The sequence below is a fragment of the Candoia aspera genome, chromosome 2 (assembly GCF_035149785.1).
Source record: "Candoia aspera isolate rCanAsp1 chromosome 2, rCanAsp1.hap2, whole genome shotgun sequence".
In the NCBI taxonomy this organism is placed as follows: Eukaryota; Metazoa; Chordata; class Lepidosauria; order Squamata; family Boidae; genus Candoia; species Candoia aspera.
In genome coordinates, this window is record NC_086154.1 from 100835918 (window position 1) to 100861662 (window position 25745).

At 36.0% G+C, this 25745-nt stretch overlaps 1 protein-coding gene across 2 annotated transcripts in view; it reads right to left on the bottom strand.

Moving 5' to 3' along the window:
* The window catches only part of MYH10 (myosin heavy chain 10), a 93361-nt gene that overhangs the window by 37727 nt on the left and 29889 nt on the right, over positions 1-25745 (bottom strand). Inside the window, exons 4-16 of one of the 2 annotated variants that reach the window (XM_063292585.1) lie at positions 24789-24816; positions 19430-19532; positions 16589-16606; positions 12944-13036; positions 10037-10100; positions 8357-8455; positions 7584-7727; positions 6926-7021; positions 5259-5377; positions 3220-3372; positions 2607-2780; positions 1760-1933; positions 1151-1265 (exon numbers count right to left, since the gene is read on the bottom strand). In XM_063292585.1, coding sequence (XP_063148655.1) covers positions 1151-1265; positions 1760-1933; positions 2607-2780; positions 3220-3372; positions 5259-5377; positions 6926-7021; positions 7584-7727; positions 8357-8455; positions 10037-10100; positions 12944-13036; positions 16589-16606; positions 19430-19532; positions 24789-24816 — 1380 coding nt within the window. The remainder of the gene's footprint in view (positions 1-1150; positions 1266-1759; positions 1934-2606; positions 2781-3219; positions 3373-5258; positions 5378-6925; positions 7022-7583; positions 7728-8356; positions 8456-10036; positions 10101-12943; positions 13037-16588; positions 16607-19429; positions 19533-24788; positions 24817-25745) is intronic. The other variant, XM_063292586.1, reaches the window with a different exon arrangement.

Consider the following 25745-nt stretch of genomic DNA (forward strand, 5'->3'; position numbering starts at 1 on the left):
TATATGATGCGTGAGCAGAGTATGTAAGACAGTATGTATCGTTCTGGTCACTACATCTCAGAAGGATATTGCAGAAATGAAAATTGTCCTTTTCTGAACAAAGTGATCAGGAGACTAGAATAATTATCTTCAGGGAAAGATTATAATGTTTCAAGTTTTCCTGTTTGGAAGTAAATGAAACAATATGATAAGGGCTTATAAAAGCCCACAAGGTATGGAAAATATGAAAAAAATCTCTCCTCAATCATACTAGAACTTAGGGTCATTTAATTAAGCTGAATAAGGATGATAAAGGACTAAGAAAAGACAGTATCTCACACAGCATAGTTGATCTCTGGAATTCAGCACCACACAGTGCTTTAACAGTTACTAACCCAAGTGGATTTAAAGGGATTAGACAAATTCATGGAGGGTAACAATTTCACACATGATATCCTAAGCAACCTCCAGAATCAGAAGAAGCATGCAGTACTTCCCTGTGTTTGTATCTTGTTTATACCTCGATGCTATAAGGAGGATAGTAGATAGTGGATATTATGAGAAGGATATTAGAAAGATGTGTAGCTAATACAGTAAAATTCTTGTGCTATTAAAACAGCATAAAACTAAGTAGCAAAGTGATAATTGATATTCAATTACACTGCTTTGCAGGCTTGGCAAGCCTAAAAACTGTTTTCAAAGCATGCTTATGTTAATCATGTTCACTATGTGTTAGCAATTTAAGAAAAACCTTTAACATAATATCCTGCACTCCACTGTCTTGAGAGTTAATCTAAACACAGCTTGCAGCCATCTATTTTACAGCAAAACCAGAGTATTTTTTTAATTAACAGTAACTGAAACTACAGCTTTAATTTTTGTGGTTGTCATGTAGGAGCAAAGCTGGTTTATCTGTAATGGAATCTCTCAGAGATTAATCTGAATAATTATAATAGTAAGTAAATCTGTTCAAAACATGGCATCTAGCAGTTTGATGCATGAACAAAAAGTGCAGCTAACCATAATGACAAAAGTATAAGTGAAATAATTTGCATGTTATGAGCAGAGTCTCTTATTACAAATTTTGGTAAGCAACATTTAAGCAATCACGCAGCACTGTGGCCACGTGGAATTATATTTTATCTTTCCTGGGTTTGGAGCAGATTCTTACCATCTTTCCAAAGTTCTGCAACAAATCTGTCAGAAGACTGGTGCAGAAGAGTAGCCACGTTATCATTCAGTGGGTCCATATTTTTCATCAGCCACTCATCTGCCTTGTAATCCACCTGGAATGAAGCAAACAAGGAGCTTGGTAAATCTTTGGAAAACTAAACTGTTTCTGCTCACATCAGTTGCTTCAAATGTATTCACTGGAGCCATTCTCAATGAAATCCTTTTAGAGTAACAATAAATGTTTGGCTATCAAGGGGGTCAATGGAGGGACTGCAGCTATTAGACAGAGTTCTATTATCACATATTCATAAATACAGAAATTGACATTCTGCAGGTTATTTCCTTTACAGAGAAACAACTTTATTCTAATTTGCTGCAACAGATCGAGAAATCTTGTGCTATTTGTCAACCACATTTTATTTATTTATTTATGTGCTGCCCACCTCCAGATTTTTAAATGTTTTTAGTTTCTTTTTATAGTTATTTTTATGTAAGCAAATTAGAAGCCAAAACAAATAATCAAGTGTCCTATTATATCTAAATTCCAACAGTTTCTCCAAAAGGGAAGTCTGAAGAATGGTTAGGCTGTACAGTGATTATTTCTTACCCTTCCTGCATAATGGATAATGCAGAAGTCTGCCTTGTCCTTCAGCTGTCGAGGTTTTTGGAATTTGGAATGAGTACCTTGTTCTTGGACAAGTTTTTCTACAAAAGTCTTGTCAGTTGCTTTAGGGAACCAGCATTCTTCATCCAGCAAAGCCAATACACCTGGAGGGTTTGCCTAATTAAAAAAAAAATTTTTTTTAAATATATAGACGATCACTATTGATTTTCTTCTTATATTCATCATATAATTACATCTGGAAAAATACTGCTAAAGCAGAACAAATCAGGTACGTAAAAATCAGAAAAATTTCTATGTTAGCAGCAGACAAAAAGGAATATAAGATTAAGGCAACAAGTCCAGTCAGGTTGATACTGTATTTCTTATTGTAGCTATAACAATTATCGGAAATACAATTAAAGCTGTCAGAACATAAATGGTTTCATTAATGCTTCTTAGAAGAATAGTACATAAAATATATTATTGTGAGAATCAGACTCAATTTTACAAGTGGCAGTGGTTTGTAAATATTACGAACAAGTGTAAAAGGACTGCACACTAGAATGACCACATTTATTTTACAGATTAAAACACAGATTTTAGGTGAGTTTAGTTTAAATTGTTTCATAAGCAGCTCTGAAAGGTTCAGTTTTGAACTGAACAATCTGAATATGTTAAAACACTATTGCAGTCTAATAGGCAAGACTGCTAATTTGTTAAACAGAAAACAGGAAATTGGCAAAAAAAACCTTTGATGGAAATACCTCATATGTTCAGTTTAGCAAGTGGGAATATCTCGCCTGAGAAAACTACCAGCTGTAAAAAGAAAGGTATGGATACAAGAACTTACAGGCCTTTCAATTAAATCAATGCAGGGTTGTAGATCTAGTCCAAAGTCAATAAAATTCCATTCTATGCCCTCCCTTTGATATTCCTCTTGTTCCAAGATAAACATGGTATGGTTGAATAGCTGCTGCAGTTTCTCATTGGTGTAGTTGATACATAGTTGTTCAAAAGAGTTTAACTGGGAAAACAATCAAGAAAGATAACTTTTAACTGCATAGCTTTCATATTGACTATATTGTAAGGAACTTTTGGAGAGCAGATTACATATCAAGTAATGTTTTAACCAAACATCACAAAGAGGAGTATATATCGAGAAAATTTCAGACAGGTAGGTATAAACACAGGAAGCCCATCTCACTGAGAGTCTCCCAAGTCAGCATAAGAGGCGGGTCAAACCTCAAGCCTCTAAGAAATGTAGCCACAGATGGTATGCAGATTTTAATGGCATATTTGCAGTTCTGTATTTTCAAGTTCACTATCTTCTAATATAAAAAAATTCTTGCAGAAATTTCTACTAAGATACACACAACTGATACTGTGGATGGATAATGATTGGCACCATAAGTTAATAACAACACTTGGTATGTATTGAAAGTGTTTGGTTTTGCTTTGCTTACCTCAAAGATTTCAAATCCAGCAATATCCAAGATTCCAATGAAGGAAGCTCCCTGCCGTTTAGTTCTGTCCAGAGCTTTGTTAATGCGGTGAACAAGCCAACGGAAAAGACGTTCATATGTAGCTTTTGCCAATGCCTCTACAGCAAAATCTGCCTTTAGGTGAAGAAATCATAGTTTATAACATACTAGAGTCAGTGAAAGATAATATTTTATTGCAAAGAAAATGAGCACAATAGTTCTTCAGTGCAAAAGGTATAAAGGAATTAAGCTGCAATCAGCAAAAGAGATCTAAGTATGAGCTTTAGGAAAAACAATGCTATCTAGTTTTGTAATTGGTATAGCTTTTGTAGAAAGTAATTGCTTCAGATAAATCCAGAATCAATACTGGACTACTTTGAAGCTATTCAGAACACATACAAATACAGGGTCAGCAAGCAAGGTGGTGTAGGTGTTTTTTTACTAACAACTCCAGCATCCAAAGGAGAAAAAACTCTACTATGTCTCTTGTTTATTTCCAGTCACTGTGCTTTTAAGAGAGAAAACTGAACTCAGGAAAATGTTTGAGTTTTCACTGTAGTGTGTGTGTGTGTGTGTGTGTGTGTGGCAGCAGAAGCAATTAATTGTTCTAGGAGATGCAGCATTAATTAGAGATGCTTGTTACAGGTGGTCCTCATTTAATGACCACTAATTCAGCAACTATTCAAACTTACAACAGCGCTGAGCGAGTGGCAGTTACGACTGATCCTTGTACTTACAGCTGTCACAGCATCCCCATGGTCACGTGGCTGGGATTTGCAACCTTCCCTGACAGCTTCCAACGAGCAAAGTCAATGGAGAAGCCAGCAGGAAGTCACAAGTTGTGGTCATGTGAGGTCCTCGCTTAATGATCCGTGCAATGCTTGCCTAACAATGACAACCAGGACTGCTGGAACTGCTGTCGCTAAGCAGCGTGGTCACGTGGTTTTTTTGTGACTGTGTCGCTAAACGATGGAGTCTCCTGTCCAAATTAGGGTTGTTAAGTGAGGATTACCTCACAGTGCTATCCAAACTTACTTGCCAATCAGTTATGTGAAGTTCTGACGAGTGCCCAAAATCTGAAGCATTTTGTCTCTAGCTGTTGGTAAAGGGAGAGGTAGGGTACTACAGGTAGTGCCAAACTGAAATGTGTGAATGGGGAAACATGCACAAGCTCCAGGCAGCAGAGCTGGGAAAACGGACAGGAATGGTTTTGCCATTTCTACAGCTTAATATAAATTCCAGTGATCAGCTAGGTGCTTTCTTTGGAAAGTAAGGAAGACACAATCCCTCTGTTTGAAGTAATATAATGGGATTGTGTGTGTGTGTGTGTGTGTGTGTGTGTGAGAGAGAGAGAGAGAGAGAGAGAGAGAGAGAGAGAATGGGTATAATGGATCTATTATGATAAAAATATCTATCACAATAGAATGAAAGGATCCATTTCCTATGATTAAAACTTTAAAATCTCTTCTTGCAGCCGTTTTGAAAGAGAAACTATACATTAAAATAAATGTACAGTAAAGTTTTGTAAACAACTAACCAGAACTATATTACCTTTCATGCCAAAAGATAAACATTATAGTCATCTGTTGATTCCTCATGTTAATAAATGGAGAGACATAAAATTGTGTAGTTGTACCCAAACATTTAAAACATCCTCAGCTGAATAAACTTCCATCAATGCTGGATTTAAAGCGCTCTTAAATATATGCCTAAGAGTTGCATATATTTAACCTTGCCTCCACTATTTATTCCCTCTATCTAAACTGCTTATGGTCCGCTACTCCTATGCCAAAATTCAACATGGAGGTACTGTTGGAGAACTAGCTAACAACAACTTCTGAAATGCTAAGCAAAACATTAGGGCTCCAGAACAAAAATCGGATATACAGCCTTAATATAATATAAAATATGTTTATCACCATCACTTCTGCCTCTACCTCCCCAGATAAAGGGAAATGTTTAATGTGCTAACTGGAAGCAGTTGGATACAATAAGATTTATCCTTCTGTATTTTAGCTTACTTGTTCTTTGGTTTGTGCTTTCTGGACATAGTCCCTGCCAACTTTAATGCGTGGAGTGAGTATTGCTCGAGTAAATTCCATTACATTCATTCCCAACAGGTGGCAGAGCTTCTGTGCAACTACAAATGCAAGCAATGAAGTCAGTTATCACAGTTCCTCCTCAGTAACTGGTTGTTCAATTCATCATAAAACTCTGGAATACTGTTTTCAGACTATCTAGCATCAAGAAAACATTTTCAAGTAATGATGAATATCTGTATCTCTGCTGTGAAATTCTTGTGTATGTTGCAAGATTCTAGGGACTGTTCTCAGTGGTCTCCTCAGCTCATTTGGGCCAACTGAGCTTCAGTGTCAGCCTGTATTAATCAAGAGGGCATCCACCATGTAGCCAGCATTTCCTTTGAACTATACTTTGCAAATGTTCTTTTAGCAGCAATACATAACTTGACTCTCAGGGAAGCTTTTCTGCCATTCTTGACACTCTCAATGGAATATTAAACAATCAAGGAATCCCATGATTTCATAGCCACAATTTGAAAAGTATCTCATAAATCAAGTCCAGAATAACAGTAAACTCTGTAATCCAGCAAGCAAAAAGCAGAGTTAGAAAATAGTGGTAATTTTAACTGCACTCATCCCTTAGCATATTTTAACAGTTTCGTAAGTCCCTAATTACTAAATTACTTGCAGAAATAGTCTACAGCTTCAACTGTAGAAAGTTAAAAGAGGGAGGTCAAATGGTAGTGTGAGTGAAATGCTTTAATCCCTCCTCCCCAGTAATCCCAATACATGACAGACAAGCTGTGTGGAAGTGAATTATGGACAACCAAACACAAGTACATATTCATGCAAATACTTGCATGCATTTATCTGTGTGTACATATGAATCTGTTTATGGTCTCCAACCCACTGCCACAGACAACTTTGCCCATGCCCTTTGAGTAGGAACATTTCAACATCATTCATGCCACTGATACTTTCCTATCTTCTAAGAATTATATCTGAAGACATGAAGCCAGACAGGCAGTACAAAATATAGAGCTTTAAAAGTATCTCAAGCGTTTTGCTACCTGAAATTAAAACAATGATTTAGAAGTGTGAGAAAATTCTTACTCTATTTCCAGAAGATTTTTCTTTGATTAAATAGAATTGTTGAACAAAGATACTGCTATTTGTCAATTCACCATTCTGCTATTTCTTTCATACTTCTAGTCTGATATATATTAATATATATATGATTATATATAGATATATATAGATATTTACTCTCAATTTCTCCAAAAATTAAGAAACTGGTTACTGAAGAAACTGAAACTGACTCAGTTACACATACCATTTTTACTTGTGTTTTAGAAACTTTGCTGTTAAGACCTCCATGAGATCATAATTCAAAAACTTTTTCAGAGAACAATTGCCTTGATATCAGGACTGAAAAATCAATTTTTAAAAATATAATGTGTGCATGCTAACGAAGTGTGAGAATAAAAAAACAAACAAACAACTTTCTTAGTATTCAAGCACTGGATATTATTGTACCACCAAAATTGCTTCTGGCAGTTAATACAAACGATGCTTGGCATACTATTTATTGTATTAAATATCAAATATAAGTAAATAAGATATAATAACTCAAAGTAAGGGCCTCCTTTGTCTGCAAATACTTTTACCTGTATTTTCCGGCATAGATGCCTGATCGGTGTTTCTCTCTTTTTTGAAAGAAATATTCCCAAACTGTAGTACTGAGGATACCACTTTCAACATAGCTGTGACATAAAACAAGATAATTTAATAAAATGTACTATTTTAAGGCAAATATCTACCCATTTAATTAACAGGTAGTCAAGATGAAGAAGAAAACGACTTTATAAACCATAGGAACACTGGACCTCTAGAAAGACTGCAAGTCAAGGTACTGTAGCTGAAAGGTTCATATGGCAAACACATGTATTCCTGGGCAATATACTTGTCACAGATGCCACATGTTCTGCAGCTGGACCAAACACAGTGAAAATATATAGAAAGATAAGCACACACTTGTGCCCAGAGCACTGCACTGGAATGATAAGACCTTTGAGGGCAGAACCTATATACGTTCCCCAAGAAATGGTCTATACTTCACCATTACAAAGCTGGTTGTCTACAATCTTCAAACTCATCTTTGGATCCCCAAACAAAATTTATTAAGCTAAGATTCTTAAGATGCTAAACTCAGCGTTCAGAATGCCACATATCCCTCAGTATGACACTTCTATTCAATTTTTATAAGTAAAAAAATATAAAATATGCATTTAGGCATCAGAAAAATGATAGTCTTTTAAAACATACCTAGTATTTCATCATGAGAAAAACCCATGATATGCATGGCTTCCATTGTCTCCTGAAAGTTATCTTTATCTTGCTGGCCAGGGATGGGTATGTAGCCATTGGACAGAAATCGGTAGTTGTTAAACCCTTCAAGGAGCAAGTCAGCTGTGATAAAGTGTAAAATGAGAGGGTTTTTTCCCCCAAAAAATAATTGGTACTAGTAGCTATTAATTAATTCATGTTTAAATGAACAGTAAATAGTTCACATCCTAGCAATCTTAAACAGTCAGTTCTTCAATTTTCGAAGTTTAAAAAAAAAATTGAAGCACATGATTTTAATTATCAACTAGATTTGCAGAATGGATTGGAATAAGTAAACAGTTTGCAAGAAAACAATTCCTGGTAAATACATGTATCTCTTTAATATATTCAGACTGATCTATTTAAATATATCACAATACAGTAATGTCAACTACATGGGTTACATCACCATACCACCTCAAAGATACTCAGATTTTAGGGCTGTTCAAGGCAAACTGATACAAAGAAAATGTCCTATGGATATTCAGACTTGCATACAGTAAACTTGTATATGTTGAGTGATTTTTCCATCTCTCTCTCCACATCTTGAGAAGAGAAAAATTATGCCTGTTCTAAAGAGCAGCCATTTCGTGTTGTTCCCAGCTGGAGTGCTCTTTTGTCCAGTGTGGATACAGCAATTGCCATCATATGATGTTAATTCACCTTGTTTAAATGCTATAATAATCAACAAATATCTATACATATTAACTTACCTTTCAAATGTTCACCAGCCCCAGCTAGAAGCTGATAGAAAATGTGAAAAGTCCGTTCATCTTTGGCTTGACGAACTGCACGTGACTTTTCTAATAAGTCTGAACCAGAGCAGTTAAGAATTTTTTGAGCAACTGCATGTCTTGTCATGTAATTGAAACTATATGTTTTTAATTATTTTTTTAATCTGTTCAATCATGTCAGATTCTTGGAGATTTCCTGGACAAATCCTTGCAGTTTCCTTGGCAGGTTTTTTGGAAGTGGTTTGCCATTGCATTCTTCCTAGGGCTGAGAGAGCATGACTGGCCCAAGATCACCCAGCTGGCTTTGTGCCCAAGGCGGGATTAGAACTGTCTCCCAGTTTCTAGCTGATGCCTTAACCACTACACCAAACTGGCTCTCATTTTTGAAATAACAGCACTGAATTGCTGTTCCTGATAATATAATACAAACTATCAAAGTAGCAACAATAAAGTTGTTAAAAGTCCAATAATTTCTCCAAATATAACAGCTTCTAGTCTACTTAGGCAAGCTACCTAACCTAAATGATTTCTTTGGATCTTAAAAATATCTTGAGTAGAACAGTGTTGCCAAATAAACGCTGCAGGAGAAATGTCTTAAACTGAAGCTGACATCAGTGTGGGAGCCAGACAGAAAAAATGCTGTCATAATTTAATGGCCTGTTATCCTCAGGGAGGCACACAATGGAGTAAAGGGTAGGGCTAAATGCAACTGGTGAGGTTCCTGTCCACAATTCATAATTGTATCAAATGAAACTAAATTAAAATGTAATTCTTTTCTGTCAAGATGGCCTATCCTCTTTTTGGAGAGCAGCTCCCAGCATGCCAGCCAAAGGCCAACTGAAGCTTTTAGGTCTGAAAAAAATTATGTATCCTAGAAGCACCATCTTCATTTGTAGACAAAGTCATGTGAATGGGTGTGTGTCACTTTCTTGGGGTTAAAGCTAGAGGATGATAAAACATTCAGAAATCCAAGAGTAGATAAGGGTTCCACTACTATTGGGTTCCACGTTTTTCAATAAATCTACATTAAACATATCAAAGTCTGATTCCTGGAAAAAAAGGATGAATAAATGCAGTCTCACCAACTTTTGAGAAAAATGGTTAACCTAAAAATCTTCCACTACTTTCAAAGTGAAATAAATGATCCTTGTACACAGCTGTTACAGAAATCATTCCTAACACATTTAATTCACAAGTAGTTTTTCCAGCTGCAAATTATGAACTCTACTAATATACCAGTATCGTAGCTCTTCAAGCTACTGAACCAACACAAATTTTATTCAGCCAAATTCGTTTATAGCATTCAGAACTAAATCAGCCGTTGAGGAATTTGTTATACATGTTTTAAAAATAGAAACATGATGAAATTAACAACAGCCCATGAAACCTTATGCCATAACAAATTTGTTAATTTTGCTACTTCAAACCAAAAGAGATACCCTGTATGAATTGTAAATCAGAAGCATGCACCAAATTCTTATTGAGGTATTCTAGTATTTATTTTACAAATTAATAATGAAAATATCAGCTCTAGATGAGCCCTAATTTTCCCAGTTTCATCTATGGATAGGAACTTTCTAAGGTATTTTAATCAAGCCATCAATGCAGATTTCAAATCATGATCAGAGTTTATCATAATAGTTGTTGAAAAAAGGATACATGTTTCAATGTTGGCCCCAACAATATAGCCAGTAACATCAAAATTTATTCTGATGAACTTGCCCTGAAGAGAAAACAAACCAAAAAATTTTTTTTTGCTTGAGTTCCAGTTAACCGAGATTCTACTGTATATTAAAAAAATTCAAATTTAACTATTATTACAACTAGCTTAAGAATACAAATCTTAATTTTTAATGGTTGGAGAAATAAAAAATTCAACCATTGCTACATTGATTAAATTAATGTGTTAATGCATTTTAGGATAGCATTGTACTTCAGTCTGAAAAAAATTCATAATGCATTAGGGAGCAATCCATCTCCTATTTAGTCAGAATGTTAAAATCCTCACTACTAGAGATTACTTTTATGCATAAAGAAACTACCATCTGGATCATATTAAAGTATTCATTACAAAAATAGCGCCAAAGCAATTGGAGTGATTGTGTTTACAACATCAGTGCAGACTTAAAGAAAAAACGTAACAAGGAACAGATGCAGAAGTCCTTAACAGAAAAGCATGTTCACATAATTCATGTAATAGAATTGAACAAAACAAAATGCGGAGCAAAGAACTTATAAAGTTAACAAATAAGCTACTTGTGGGAGTTTGAAACATTATGGCTGAGAGCTGCCCAAATTCTTACCATTCCATAATATCCTCATACTTCGATGATTCTAGATTTGACTGCCTTATCACTTATTGAAAAATGACTTTCTCTTTAAATTCTGCTCGGAAACATTTCAAATTACATTGTTCCTACAGTAACTATACAAGGATAATTTTAAGATTTTCATTTGCACATGAAACGCAGACAAAAATAACTTCAACTGAAATTTTTGTTCTTACCCATAGCTTTGTATAACTGAAAAATATTCTGTGCATGACAGCTGTTTTCAAGTGGTCAATCCCCAAACCAAAACACGTATGTGGATGTTTTGGTCCATGCTCAGACAAAATTGTGCTGTTTTGGGCAGAAGTGAGTCAGGGCAAGAAGAGTGGGGTCAAATCTGATCAAGCCCAGGTAAGAACCTTTATTAGGTATTACCTTGTATCAATATGGGCAGCAAAACATACTTATTCTTTGCTATTATTGTGTCTGCAGATAACAAATCTAGCCAGCAAATCTATTTCACATGACTTGGTTCCTTCTGGGTAAGGGGCTAGGAGAACCTCTGCAGGGTCATTGTGAAGACTATTCTAGGCATCTGTCAAATAAAGTCACTCAGATTTTCTTGAAGTTGGATTCTGGCTGGGCAGATCCTATGGAATTGACTAAGTATAGTTTCGTCTGTTATCTGGAGTGAGTTTGAGCCTGTTAGTACTGAGAAAGTGACAGGATCCTTGGTGATCTTTCAGTCCTGCCACCTATGTTTTAGAGCCACATCCCTCCTGGTTGTTTAAGACCTCAGGGGAGACTATACATAGTAGGAGTCAAGTGGCAGTGAATGCTTTCTTGTTGGAGAGGAAGGTTCTGCCTCCTTTGGAAGAAGCTGTAGTTCTCTCCTCAAAAAGCCAACACAGGACTGGACAATTTTCATCAGTTCCAACCTTCCCTTTTTAGGGAAGGTTGTTGAGAAGGTGGTAGGTTCCCAGATCCAAAGGGCCCTGAAGGAAACAGATATAGGATCTTTTCAGTTGGGTTTCAGTCTGTGTATACTACTGAGATGGCATTGATGGTGTTTGTGGATGACCTCTGGGGGCTCAGGACAGTGATAGTGCATAGTCCTAGCCCTACCTGATCCTTCAGTGTCCTTCAATACCATCAATCCTTCTGGACCAGCTTATGGATCTGGGAATGGTGGCACTATGTTGCAGTGGTTCCCCTCCTTTCTCTGATGCCAGTTCCAGTAGTTTAAGTGTTGGTGGAGAGGAATGCCTCAGGGCTCAACTCTCTCCCCACTCCTATTTAACATCTACATGGGTTTTAGGGCTGCTTGAATCTGGAGATCTTCTATCTTTAACTCTGGATGCACTAGCACTTCCCCAGACAGAGTGAGCACACTATTTGGAATTCTCGTAGATTCATGGCTCCTGCTTAAGGAGCAGATGGCAGCTGTGGTCATAAAGAACTTTACACAATTTGTGCACATCAATCTGTGCACTAGTTGCACCCATTCCTGGATTGGGAGGCTCTACTCACGGTCTCTCATGCCTCAGTCACTTCCTGGTTGGACTACTGCAATGGGGTTTACACGGGTCTGTCTTTGAACAGCATTCAGAAGCTACAGCTGGTTTAGAATGCAGTGGTGCACCCAAGCTGTGTCACTGCTGCATGAGCTGCAGGGCTACCAGTAGGCTTCAAAGTACAATTCAAGGTGCTGATTGCCACCTTTAAAGGCCTGCATGGCACAGAGTCAGTACTTATATCTTACTATACTGCCCATATATTGATTATTAAACACCAATTATGTCCTATGCAACCTATCACATACTGTATGTTCACTCATCCATGGGTAACTACAAAAATTCATTCCAGCTTTCTGAAACACATACATGCAGATGTGAAGGCCTTGGGGAAAAAAGCTTTGTTTTTATTGTTTTTTCCCCCCACTAAAACATACATAACCAGGCCTTAGAAAAAACAGGGCTTTGGCTTAATTTATTTCTCCCCAGGCCTGCAAATCTGTACACATATACCCCACTCAATGGAGAAAAAGCTGATTTAGTTTTTAATTAGTACCTATAAAAGCACTTATGTAAGAACAGGGAATGGATGAATGGAAAATCCAGACTACAGTCTAGAGTATTGCGTATGTGAATCAAAAGAATGAAGGTAGTTGTATATAAAATTAATACACTAAAAACAACCTGAGTTTCAAAACTAATGTCAATTTCAGAAATTTCTTAATAAACAATTTATCTACAAGCAACAAATTAATAGTTAAATAATTAAAACCCAGACTTACAAAACGGGAGGAATTATCATTCTTCACAGTCTTTGCATTTCCAAAGGATTCCAGAATAGGATTGGCTTGTAGAAGCTGACGTTCTAGTTCGCCCTGAAACATACACCAAAATATGAAGTTATGCAAACCTAATTTAAGAGCAGTATGGATTCCAAGTGCAGTTTTTCAGTTATTCTCCATCTTTCTCCCCAATACAGCATCTTCAGAAACGACTTAAAGTTGTTCAGTTGAGACTGACTGGCTATAAAAAATAAAGATAGTTAAAAGAATGCCGTTGCTTCAAAAAACAGTAAACATTAATTAAAAGTTAGGGCTCATAATTAAACAGCAACTATCACCTTATACATAAAAATGCATTTAGTTTAACATATGCCTTGTCCTCCCATTGCTATCACAGCACTCAAAAGTTTTAATAGCTTGATTTGAATTAGAGATATGCAGAGATAAAATACGAAGTGTGAATTTAACATTTTACTTCACAAATATATAAAGCAGTATATTTATCACCAATTCTTGCTGTTAAAGAAAGATTTCTGCTTTCATACCTAACAAGTCACACTTTGACCTTGTAGTACTGGTTTGGGTTTAAATGACCACCTTTGTTGAATACAGAATTTTGTCCCTTGCTTAAGTGTTGTTCTCCAGTTTGAGTTAAAAATCTGCCATAACAATATGGACAAGGCACAAAGCCAATTTTGTAAGTTGATTTTAAAAAATTTAAACCTCAGAAAATGTGTCTGAATTATCAGACTACTTAGGTCAGAGGTACCCAAAGTTCCTGATTCATAGCACCCTTAGTGTTTCAGTAATTTTTTTATGATGCCCCTAGATCAAAACTATGAACTACCTCAAGCTACCAGTTTGCGTGGTGTCGGACAGATGTTGGTATCACTGTTTCCACCTTGGAAATTTAAAATATGCTGTGGTGCCTCTGTGAGTCTGCTATGGCACCCTGTAGCACCACGGCATACAGCTTGGAAACCACGGACCTAGGAAATATCTTATACAATCATAGCCCATGTTAACATCTGTGTGTATCTATTAGCCCACCAAGGAGACGAAGTAATGGGAGATGTAATATTTCAGCCTTAAATGGAACTGTAAGGGTGTTGATCGAGAAGAAAGAATTATAAATGAAATATAATTGCAAAAAATAAGCTCCAATAATACACGTTTTTTTCAATCTTATTTACAGAACACACACATTTTAGAAATGCTCCCATATGAGATTTTCGTTCATAAGACTTGTATCAACAACTTCCAAATATTCAATATTTTGTAATTAGTTTTGTCTGATCATAGCTACAGAGACCTTAAAGAGTTTGGCTACTATATTTCACTTATGTGCTTTTGTTGTTTATTCGTTTAGTCACTTCCGACTCTTCGTGACCTCATGGACCAGCCCACACCAGAGCTTCCTGTCGGTCGTCAACACCCCCAGGGACGAGTCCGTCACCTCGAGAATATCATCCATCCACCTTGCCCTTGGTCAGCCCCTCTTCCTTTTGCCCTCCACTCTCCCTAGCATCAGCACCTTCTCCAGAGTGTCCTGTCTTCTCATTATGTGGCCAAAGTATTTCAGTTTGGCCTTTAATATCATTCCCTCAAGTGAGCAGTCTGGCTTTATTTCCTGGAGGATGGACTGGTTTGATCTTCTTGCAGTCCAAGGCACTCTCAGAATTTTCCTCCAACACCACAGTTCAAAAGCATCGATCCTCCTTCTCTCAGCCTTCCTTATGGTCCAGCTCTCGCAGCCATATGTTACTACAGGGAACACCATTGCTTTAACTATGCGGACCTTTGTTGTCAGTGTGATGTCTCTGCTCTTAACTATTTTATCGAGATTTGTCATTGCTCTTCTCCCAAGGATTAAGCGACTTCTGATTTCCTGACTGCAGTCAGTATCTGCAGTAATCTTCGCACCTAGAAATACAAAGTCTTTCACTGCCTCTACATTTTCTCCCTCTATTTGCCAGTTATCAATCAAGCTGGTTGCCATAATCCTGGTTTTTTTGAGGTTTAGCTGCAAGCCAGCTCTTGCACTTTCTTCTTTCACCTTCATCTTTCACTTATGTGCAGAACCTTTAAAACATTTTCTTTATCACTATGCTCTGAGAGCTTACGGGAAGGTCAACTGTGTACAATATTCTGATAGCTTCTATATATCCCTTCCTACAATCACTGAATACCAGGACTTGGATAGCTCCTAAAACTAATGCAGTGTGAAGATCTGCAAATTCAATTCCCCAAAGAGGGTTTGAACCCATCTAGCTATCTAAGTCTGATGAGTCCCAAAAGGACAGAACTGGTCACATCATGCATCCTAGGGGTTTGTGTAACTGAATTCCTTCTCAGCCACTTAATCTCATTAGACCTTATTCACTGCAATGGAAGAAATTTCAACAAGGGTTCAACTCTTTCATTCAACTTGATGGAGCTTAAGAATGCTTAATGTTCACCAGACTGTGCTGTTTATAAATAGTAATATAGTAAAAACATATAATTTTGAAGTGGCACATCTTCATGTTTCACTACGACTCCAAGCATCTTTTAGTTCAAAATTTACGCAATTTATATTGTGCCTCTCTGTTCTGCTTGAACACGTAGGGCAGCACATATCTTAAAACAAACTCAAAAAAAGATAAAACAAGTAAATAAAAACACAATTGAAGGATTGTATTTTCTTAGATTGACAAAAGGTAATGATTGAACATCCTTCCAGAGATGAAAACTTGTCTCTCATTTAGCATTTTAATTCTGTGTAGATTACTGCTAGCTCTACTGTACAAGATTTCTGACAAAATCTGAAAAAAAAAATTCCAGTTGGGGCCAGGCCCTAACCAGACAGTTAATTCATATGAAAATTTAGAGACTCAGTTACATAAAAAGGTCTAATCTAATAAACAGAAGCAATATTCAATGTTTTACAAACAATATAAACTGCAACAGTGAATATGGCTGCACTTCAAAAATCTAAGGGATCTAGTTAAGAACACAAAGGATCTTAGTTTGAACAATTCCAAATATCTAAAAAGTTCCATAAAAATCTTCCCATGGAATGTTGATATATCTTGTTTTAGTCTAAACACCACCATAGCATACTTCAGCTGTCTTCAACAAGTAAAATATGCTTCAGACTTTATTTGAAAAAGAAACCCATTTGCCCTACAAATTGTAGGTGTAACGGTACAATTTTATTTGTTTATCATTTACTCTATGAAATAAAGTAACTCCTTGAAATTCACAGAATTAGTTACTTAAACATTCATTAAAATATTGACGCTATTTAATTTCTACTAACAGGGCCCCATGATGTCCAGCATATTTCCTTATTTTCTTTGGCATAAAGTGTCATAGTCCCATTTGTGAAAACAGAAATAAGTATCTAAAAACCATTCTATTCCGTAATATTTCAAAGAAGCTTTAAACCAAAGGAAAGATTTACACTGATTTGCATATAAATTCAAGAGGGGTTTGGAAAAGGCATCCAAAGTATTGTGAAAGTGTGATGACATGCAATCTATTCATGCAAATCAATTATGTAATGACAGATAAAGAAGAGAGGTGGTGCTCTCAGCATCCCTGTGATTTGGCTCATTGTGAGTCAGGAAGGTGACAAAACTACAAGAACTATGTGCTACTCACATACAACGGGGATCCACTCTGCAGTTAAAAAATGACAATGAAACAATATTAATAGTTACTAATTTATGAAATCACCGGAAACACCGTGGGATTACAAATCAAAGGTCTTAATATTTATTAATTTAATTAATACGCCTGATCTTCCTAATAAAGAAAGTGGGTTTCTACAGGATGATTCATATGTCAGTTTTTTAGAACTAAAACTAAGTTGTAATCTCGAGTTTATTAAATCAGCCTAGTACAGTAATTATAACAACAGCATTCTTGAGAAGTATAAATGCATTGCCTGACTGCTATACTGCCAATATCCATCTATTTTGTTTTGCATTTTTTTTTCTTTTTTGGTACCAGAGACAGGCAATCCACTGCTCTGCAGATGTAAGGGACTTCTAGCAAGATTGCTGGGAAGGAACGTAGGATCACCTGGAAGACACCAGATTGCTCTATGCTTAAAATGGTTTTTCCAGCCTACTGAGTTTATCTACATTTATTGTAATGATTTCCACAGATCCATATAAGTTTTGTAAGAAAATTCTAAAATAAAAACTCCCTTGGAGTTGCTCCCTTGATTGCTTTTAATATGAATGAATGAATGAAATGGGCAGTACTAATTGATGCAGACAATTGGCTTTGAGTCACATATTGGATTAAAAAGTGCACTAATTTATCACCTAGCAAATCATGGGCCATTCCAGCTTTAGCAGGCCTGCAGCTTCAATTTACGTTCCAACAGTGTGACTGGGAAAAACTCTACTAACGCCATACCAGAGATAAATCCTTTGGGGGCCAGTAGGCACAACTGGAATGTTGAAAGCATATTCTGGAGTGATCTCATAAAACAGCTGCATGGAAGGCATCTTGCATATTCACAAAACAGCTGTCTTGATGGATGCAGAGGATCAACACATACCCAGTTAATGGCCCAGGCTAACTGGTGGGTCTATTTCTCCGTCCTAGGGAATCACCCCACCCAAAGGCAATTGCATAGATATCTGTATGTGAACACACTGGTGCCCATGGGCATCCCTTTGCCTAGCACTGCAGTAAGTGTTACGTCAGCTTCAGCATCAAACCTGGTACTGCTTTACATCATTTCTAAACATTAGAGGCATCACTCACTTCTTTAATCAAATCTGGCAAGAGATTTGGAGTTAGGACAGATAGGGAAAAGTAGAATTAACCAGCACTGGAATTCAAATAACAGTTCTTCCACCATGACTTTAAGACTCAGTACAAATACATTTTTCCTGCTTGACTCCTAAGGCTTGAAGTTCAGCTTTATCTTGGACTGCAAGAAATTTTTAGGCATTCTAATATTAAGCATATTCACTTTACCATGACATCAGCACAACAGCTGACTGGAAAGTAAGAAAAACTAGGTAATTCATGGCTCTCTACTTTTCAAATAACTTGAGCAATATGGTCATAAGGGTAGTTTTATCTTTGTGTTTCTATATTAATCCAATAATAAAATTTCACCATTAGCTGCACACTTGTACTACATTTATACCGCATGTTGACACATACAGAGCCATAAAAAAGACATTTGTCTGGTGCTTCACTGGCTTAGGTGACTCAGGCTGTTTGTTGCAAACAAATAAATTCACGTGTTAACAAATCTGATCTTTCTTCCTCCCCACCTGTCTCTCTGTTTTCATTCACATGTAAGTTATTTTATGAAGCTTTGTTTCAAACTTCTCCATGAATTAAAATTAAAGCAAGAAGAGCAAATCTGGAGAGATGCACTATCTTTCATCACACAGGGATAGGTGGACATACATGTGCAAGAAAGGCAATACCCAAACAGTGCACCATCCATGCCAGTCAAACTGCACATTATCTGAATCTGCAGTTGTGTTCTGTCCCCAACCTCGACAATGTTCCCAAATTCAACACAATTTTTGGCCAGTCATTTCCAGCCAAACCCACCTCACATGATTCTTGTTGTGGGGAAAATAGGAGGTAGGAGCATTATATATGTATATCGCCTTGAGATGACCAAAAATAAAGGTGAGATAAAAACTAAACAGTCAATCTGTATATCTGCATCTATGGAAGGAAACAAAACCTCAAGGAGTACACTCAAGGCTTACATTTGGATAATGAGAGAATAAGAAATTGATTTTGTTACCTTCTCATATATGCTTCATTTTGCATTATACTTTCTCTCACAGAATCCAAACAGTAGCATTTGAAATCTGAGAAAACTCTGAATTGGCTGCCATTATTCCCAGTTTTTGACGTGCATGCAAACTGCAGAATGCTAGAATCTTGCACAAATGACGAAAGGGTGATGATAAAGATTTGAAGAGGAAGCTTCTAAAAAGCTTCTAAGTTCTCTTTAACTCCCAGTTGCAGAGCATAATTCCAACTTTATATTGACACACTGAAGTGATGGCTTAAGAGATCTAACACAGGATCACTTCAAATCTACTTCTGGGGATCACAATAAACCTTTTGCTAATAGAAAAATAATCTGAGGGCATTTTAATAACCAGGAGAATACAAGCATGGGGTTTGCAAAGAAAAATTCTTCCAATAATATGTAAAGCTAACTAGACAATTTTTGATTAATAATTCACAACATCAAGAAGACATACTGAATTTCACAGTAATATTCTATTCTATCAGCATTCTTTTGGATGTTTGAGATTTCCAAACACCACCTAATAAGACGAACAATAGTGCCTGCAAATTATTTCCCAAATTTAAATGACCAATTTTTCAACCAGAGTTTTATATGGAATGGTTTAGAGCTGACATTTTAACTGATTATCATACTTATTTGCAATCTTCAGTAAACACAGACAATTAACAGTGAAATGCTAAATTGAAACTTACAGGAATATTGTGGTCCTTTCTTCCTTTATGTGAGGAAGCAACATGTGCAAGATACTGAATAACTTTCTTGGTATTTTCTGTTTTCCCCGCACCTGATTCACCTCTGCAAAAACATAAATAATTAAAGCTAAATCAGTGAAAACAAAATAGTCAGCTGTTCAAGGCAAATGTAATTGTGTGGAATATACTTTTAATGTTAACAACAGCAAGATAAATTTGTTTCAATATCAGAAAATGTGAAGTTGACCATTAGAATAAATAGTTCCAAAATGTTACTTAAAATGGAAGAAAGACTAGAACAGATTATTATTTAACACCATGGCTGTAGATTAGATATTCAGAATTCTTTCAAATTAAATAAAGCATTTTTACTATCATCTCAGTGATGCTAATTTTAATACAAATGATGTAACAGAGGAAGAAAGCAATGTTTTTATGCCTAGCTGGACCAGTAAAATTCCATTTATACAATTCTTAGTGCCTTAAAATTTCAGTGCTTTAAAATCTTTACTGTCTATCCTCATGCTAATCCCTTTAAGTAGTTTACAGTAATACATGCCTACTGATTACTTTAGATAATTACCGTATGAGAATCATTTGCCCAAATCTACCCAGTTGACAGCCACAGTGAATTTTGAAATCTCATTTCCCAGATCCAAATCTGCAAATCCTGCACGTAATTTAAACCATGCTTAGTTCTATCCCATGTTACTTTTCTGTTCTATTATACATGTTAGGTATTTTAGCCACAGATGGGCAGACAAAACTCCATTCAAAAGTGCTCAGCCTTTATATAATCTATTTTAATATACCTTATACTACATTCTTTTGGACTAAGACAGCTAAGGAAAGGACTAAAGTTCAGTGACATGTTTTATATAAAGATGATCCCAGTTTCAATCCCCAGCATTTCTACATAGTGAAAAAAATCATCTTTAAAACTCTACAAAGCTGTCACTCAATGTACATGATATTAAACTGAATCAATAACAATTCTGATTATATAAGGAAGCTTCCCAAATATTTTACATTCCTAAATACTAGCCTGAACTGATGAAAAATATTTTTTTAAGAGCTCAATATCAGTCCAATTTTAAAACTGGGGACTTGAAACCCTTCCTAATTACATATAGTGAAATAATTTTCCCTGCAATCAAAGTTATTTTTGGAATCTACAAAAGCTCCTTATAGTATGGACAAAAAACATTTAATGCCATAGATGTAATAATCTGAAACAGATTAAAAAATCAGAATCAAAACAAACAGCACAAATGTTGACTCCATCCACCCAATTCCAGAAATAGAAGCCAAAATAAACAAAAGGCTTTTTATATTCTCATAAAAGTACATATAAGGCTCAGCCTTCACATTTTTGGAAAGATTATGATTTTTTAAAATTGTATCAAGAACAGAATTTCAGATGATTTGGAAAGTTTAAAGATCAAAATTGATACATGATTTTTCTGAAACAGAAATCTCAATTTGCCCATGAGTATGATTTCTGTTCTGCCAAAAAGTTCCCATACTCACTTCACTTCTTTCCCCTTGCAATTATCATTTTGTAATTTTGCAAGTTTCTTAGTAAAGCAAAAAACTATGATGTATTCAATTTTAATACAACTCACCTACCCAAAGAAAATATGGGGATGGGAATATGGAATAAATATTCCCCTCTCCACCTAAAACTTTGAAGAGTTTTCTCAAAAAAATAATTTCACCTACTTCTGAAATCTTACGTTTTTCTTACACAGGACCACTGCTGTGGTATGCATGTGGATAAGGGATTTTTTTCTGAAACCCTCAATCTAATGTAAGCAGGTTTTAACCCGCTTCCCTGAAATGAAAGAGGCAGCTTCTCGACTCTCTCCTTCCAGTACATATGGTTCTCTATGTGTACATATTTGCATATGCACATGCTAGCATACATGTGAAGACAGGAGGTTGGCTGTCTGTGCTGGAATGTGTATGTTGTTATCTGTGCAGTATATGAAAGTTCGGTGCAGATTTTACATTTCTGTGTATGAGGGAAAGGTTGTGTTCGTGCACCTGCCTCTAAAAACGCAATACCCCACTGACTTTAAATGATGTTCCTGAACTTATTCATATGAAAACTGGCAGCCTTGCTCCCTTGCCAAGTTAATATAACGGCTTAAGTATTAAAAAGCCTGGATTTTCTTCTCTTCACAAGGGCCTATACTCCTGTAAATTTGTTTAATTTTGTCCAAAATAAAAAGTCGAAAGGCGTTCTTGATTTCCAATTACAGCCAACAGGAGGCACACAGATTTTTGATATAGATTTGTTCCCCAAATAAAGCTGAGGCAAATTGTGTGGCCAATCTAACTGAGTCCAAGGCAAATCATCTTTTTTTTGAATTACAGTCTGAACAAATTTGTATAACTGGTGCACATCCTTGGGAGAATGTAGTTCCAAAACTGTAATAACGGTTATAACAAAACTTTACACAGGTGGAAGCAATGGAGGTTGAGATGTCTTTTCTAGCCATCCTAGGACTAAACAAATGCCCCAAACTGAATTTGACAAAATACAAGGATAAAATTATGAACAATGAAACAGTAATTACCACCTTAGTGCTTTAAAATTTTAGTGCTTTAGAGAGCAAGAGTTTCATCATTGCACTCAATCTGAAGCAGAAGATATCCAAGTAGAGTAGGAATGCTGGGGGCAGGAAACATAAGAAAAGCTGGTAAAAGGCGATTTAAGGAGGATCAATAGAGGGCCATTTTTATCTTTCAACAGCAGCTAGATAAGAAGCAAGCCAATAATGGAGATGTAGCTACAAATACTCAACTATGGAATTTAGCTACACCAAAGAACAGAATATAAAATAAGCTTTCTAAGTTTTTAAAGATATCTTATGGCAGCACTACTAGTTGAACTAACATGCTTACACCCTGATTAACTTTCAGAGGTTAAGAAAAATTTGAAGCAAAACTCAATTCTGGAAACATTTGCTGGTTACCAGAAAGTAGCAGTTTTAGTTACAATGAAGATAAATCTTCAAGTTTTTTGCTGCAATATAACACCTAACAAATTATGACATAAACAGTCTCTGAAAGATTATGCCATAAATTCATTAATCTTTAGCAATAAGACACTGCTGCTTCAATTGACTATTAAAATATGAACTCTTTTTCTTCCTTTCCCCCTTCCATGTCCCTTTTCTCCATCTCATTCCTTGATTTTCAAACAAATACAGATATACATGAGTATATTAAATCTGCTGCCAATATAAAGGAGTAGAGGTTTGGAAGTTTCTCGATGTGTGTAATAACAAAACAATGTAGCCTAATTTGCTTAACAGGACTTGCGAGCCACTGTTACTTTTCCACAACAGGCTTTAATATTTCAGAGCTGAAAGGTAAGCAAGTGTAAGACCAAACTGGGTGCCTCTTCAGAAGATGTGAATTTAGGTATCTTGAATAATAAACACACTGAATCAAATCTAAAAACAGTCTTTAATCGGAAGTAAAACTTTAATGACATTACAAGCCATCCCAGAAATACCATGTCAACCGTTTCACTATTATATTCTTTTTTACTATTATCATATAGTCATCTTGTTGTTTTTAACAGCTCATATAAAACAGGAAAAGTTCTGAAGGATAAATCTGTATTTAAAAAGTGATTATGTGCCTTCAAATTGGTGTCAACTCTAACTTCCAGTTCCATTGAGTGTCCCAAGGAAAACCATTCCCTGCACAATTCTGATCTTTGGAGTAGAGACACATCCAGCATGTGAATGTCTTTCAAAGGTCTTCATTGCTACTCTTTAAGTGTTAGTCTGCATTGTATTTCTTAATTCCTGGTTCCTTTTCTGTTGATAGTCAATTTTAAAAGGCAGAAGCTATCCACCACTTCAATATCTTCATTGTCAAATACTAGTAATACTTGTTCTAAAACATCATTTTGAATGCAAAATGTCATTCTGGATACAAATACTGAACATTAGTGATTAATATATTTCTATTTCTTCTTATACTACACGTGCCAAACTTCTCTTTTCTCATGGGATGATTTTTCATTACAATTCTGTTTTGGTCTATGTCCTTTCATTTTGCAAAAACACACACACAGACACACTTCCAAGTTATTTAGACAGGTTTTTTTTAGATACAGAGTAACTGACAACATCCAAGCCATAGTAATAGATTTCACTACTTGCATTCATAGTAGAATTGGAAGGGGCCATTTAGATGATTGAGTCTAATCTCCCAGATCAGTGCAAGAATCTAAATTAAAGTCTCTGCTTTAAAACATTTAGCAAAGAGTTGTCTGCTTATGTGCCATTTCACAGTCAAAGTGCGTATGCCATTATGCCCTATCATTAACTGGAATCTGCCTTCCTGCAACTTAAGTTTATCATTCTGTGTCCTACTCTCTGGAGTGACAGAACACATGCCCTTTGTGTGACTCCTGAAAAGTGTTATTGTATTCATCCTCTCCTTTATCTCTTCTCAAGACTAAACACAGCCACTTCCTTCAGTCTCTCCTTACAAGATTCTAGTCTGTTTATCATGCTCATCACCCTGTTTCTAGCTTCTCTGAATCTTTCTTAAATTTTATGCCCAAAACTGGACATAGTACTCAAGATTGTTCTGACCAGTACAGAATATAATGGAATTACTCCCATGATTTGAAAACTACACCTGCTTTTTTTAGCAATCTGATCACACAGCTAATTCATATTCAGCTTGTGATAAACTACGATTCCAAGATTGTTTCCATACATGCTATATCCAGTCCAGGTACCTTCCATTCTAAACCTGTGCATTTAACTTCTTTCCACTTCTTTCAATTAAACTGAATTCTATTCTTTTTAGTCATTTCTCTGACCTATTAAGGTCATTTTGAATTGTATTTCTGCCTTCTAGGGTAGAGTGAAAGAACAGTTGTATATTTATTATAATACTAGGCTTCGCCCTAAAAATCAGACTCCCTCTTAAAAGAGGGATAAAACTTAAAAAGCCCTATAAAGCTTGTTATTCTAGAACAGCTGAGAGGAAGAGAGTGAAACATTTTGTGAATGAAAAAGAGGCTCTACAAGTTTTCTATTCCGGTTTTCAAGCGGGAAGACTTGTTTCCATTTTTTCCCTATCACTATTTTAATTATGATTTTATAGTAGTCTGTATAGAAGTGATTCTTTCTAAGGGAAGAACATGCCAAACCAGTTTCAATATTTAATAGCAATGATCTGTCCCCAAGATATTACTTTATGAACGTTAACATTTTTTAAAGTATTTTTCAGAAGCAATGTCCAGAATGAGCTGAAAAGCTAATATGAGCCCTTGTCACATGCTAGCAATAAAAAAATTGAAAATCAAAATATATTTACTTACGTGCAAAGAATTGATTGGTCCTCACGATCTGTACAAAACAAAACAAAAGGAAGAGGATTCAGTTAAGATTTACAGGGAGACCAAAATGTCACTTTTTCCATATCAGTATCTCTCAAGGTTAAAAATCTTCACCTTCTAAGTAAAACAAGGACAAATAGATATTGAACTTGGTGTTTTCAGATCCACAAGAAATCTTCAACTACTCTCTTAAAGCTGCTGCTGCTATTATTATTATTACTACTACTACTATTGAATGTGGTATTTTCCTAGCAGAAAGATGCTGAACAAATCTTGTGGATTTAAGCTAGTTTTCTCTATCCCCTCCCTGGCGTTCAAACAGAATTGATGTTTAGGAACAGAAAGAAATACTGCATCTGCTTTACTATAAGAAGTCTTGCCTGAAGATTAAAAAGAACAAATTAAACAACGTATCTTGGTTTGGTAGTAACTTTTTACCAACAGGAGTGAAATTATTAAAGAATACAGGTGACCAATCGTCTTAGTTCGCACACATCTGCATTTAACATTTTTTGGACAGAAAAACCAAAACAACAGTACGGCAGAAAGAAATGCTGTACTGCTCACAGCACAGCAGCCCTAGGTGAGCTCTACCCTTCTTCTGAATCTTGGAGCCACTTTACCATCTCCTATTCCAGCATAAGGGAAAAGCCTGGGATTTTGCTCCAGGCCTTCTGAACATTTTAGGAATACACCAGAAGGAATTCTGCTCTTTATCTTCAGTGCCAGAGGGAAAGGTTAGGACTTGTTATCCTTGCACAGCCAAGACATTCTAACCACTGTTGCGACCAGAGTTTATGGAAACAATCCCATTCCCCTGCAGGAGCAAGCTGGAAAAGGATTATCCCCCCCAAAACACACACACACACAAATAGGACCAGATAAGAGTTCTACTAAGCTGAGTCAAATTCACAGAAATAAGAGGGAAAAAAGAATTTA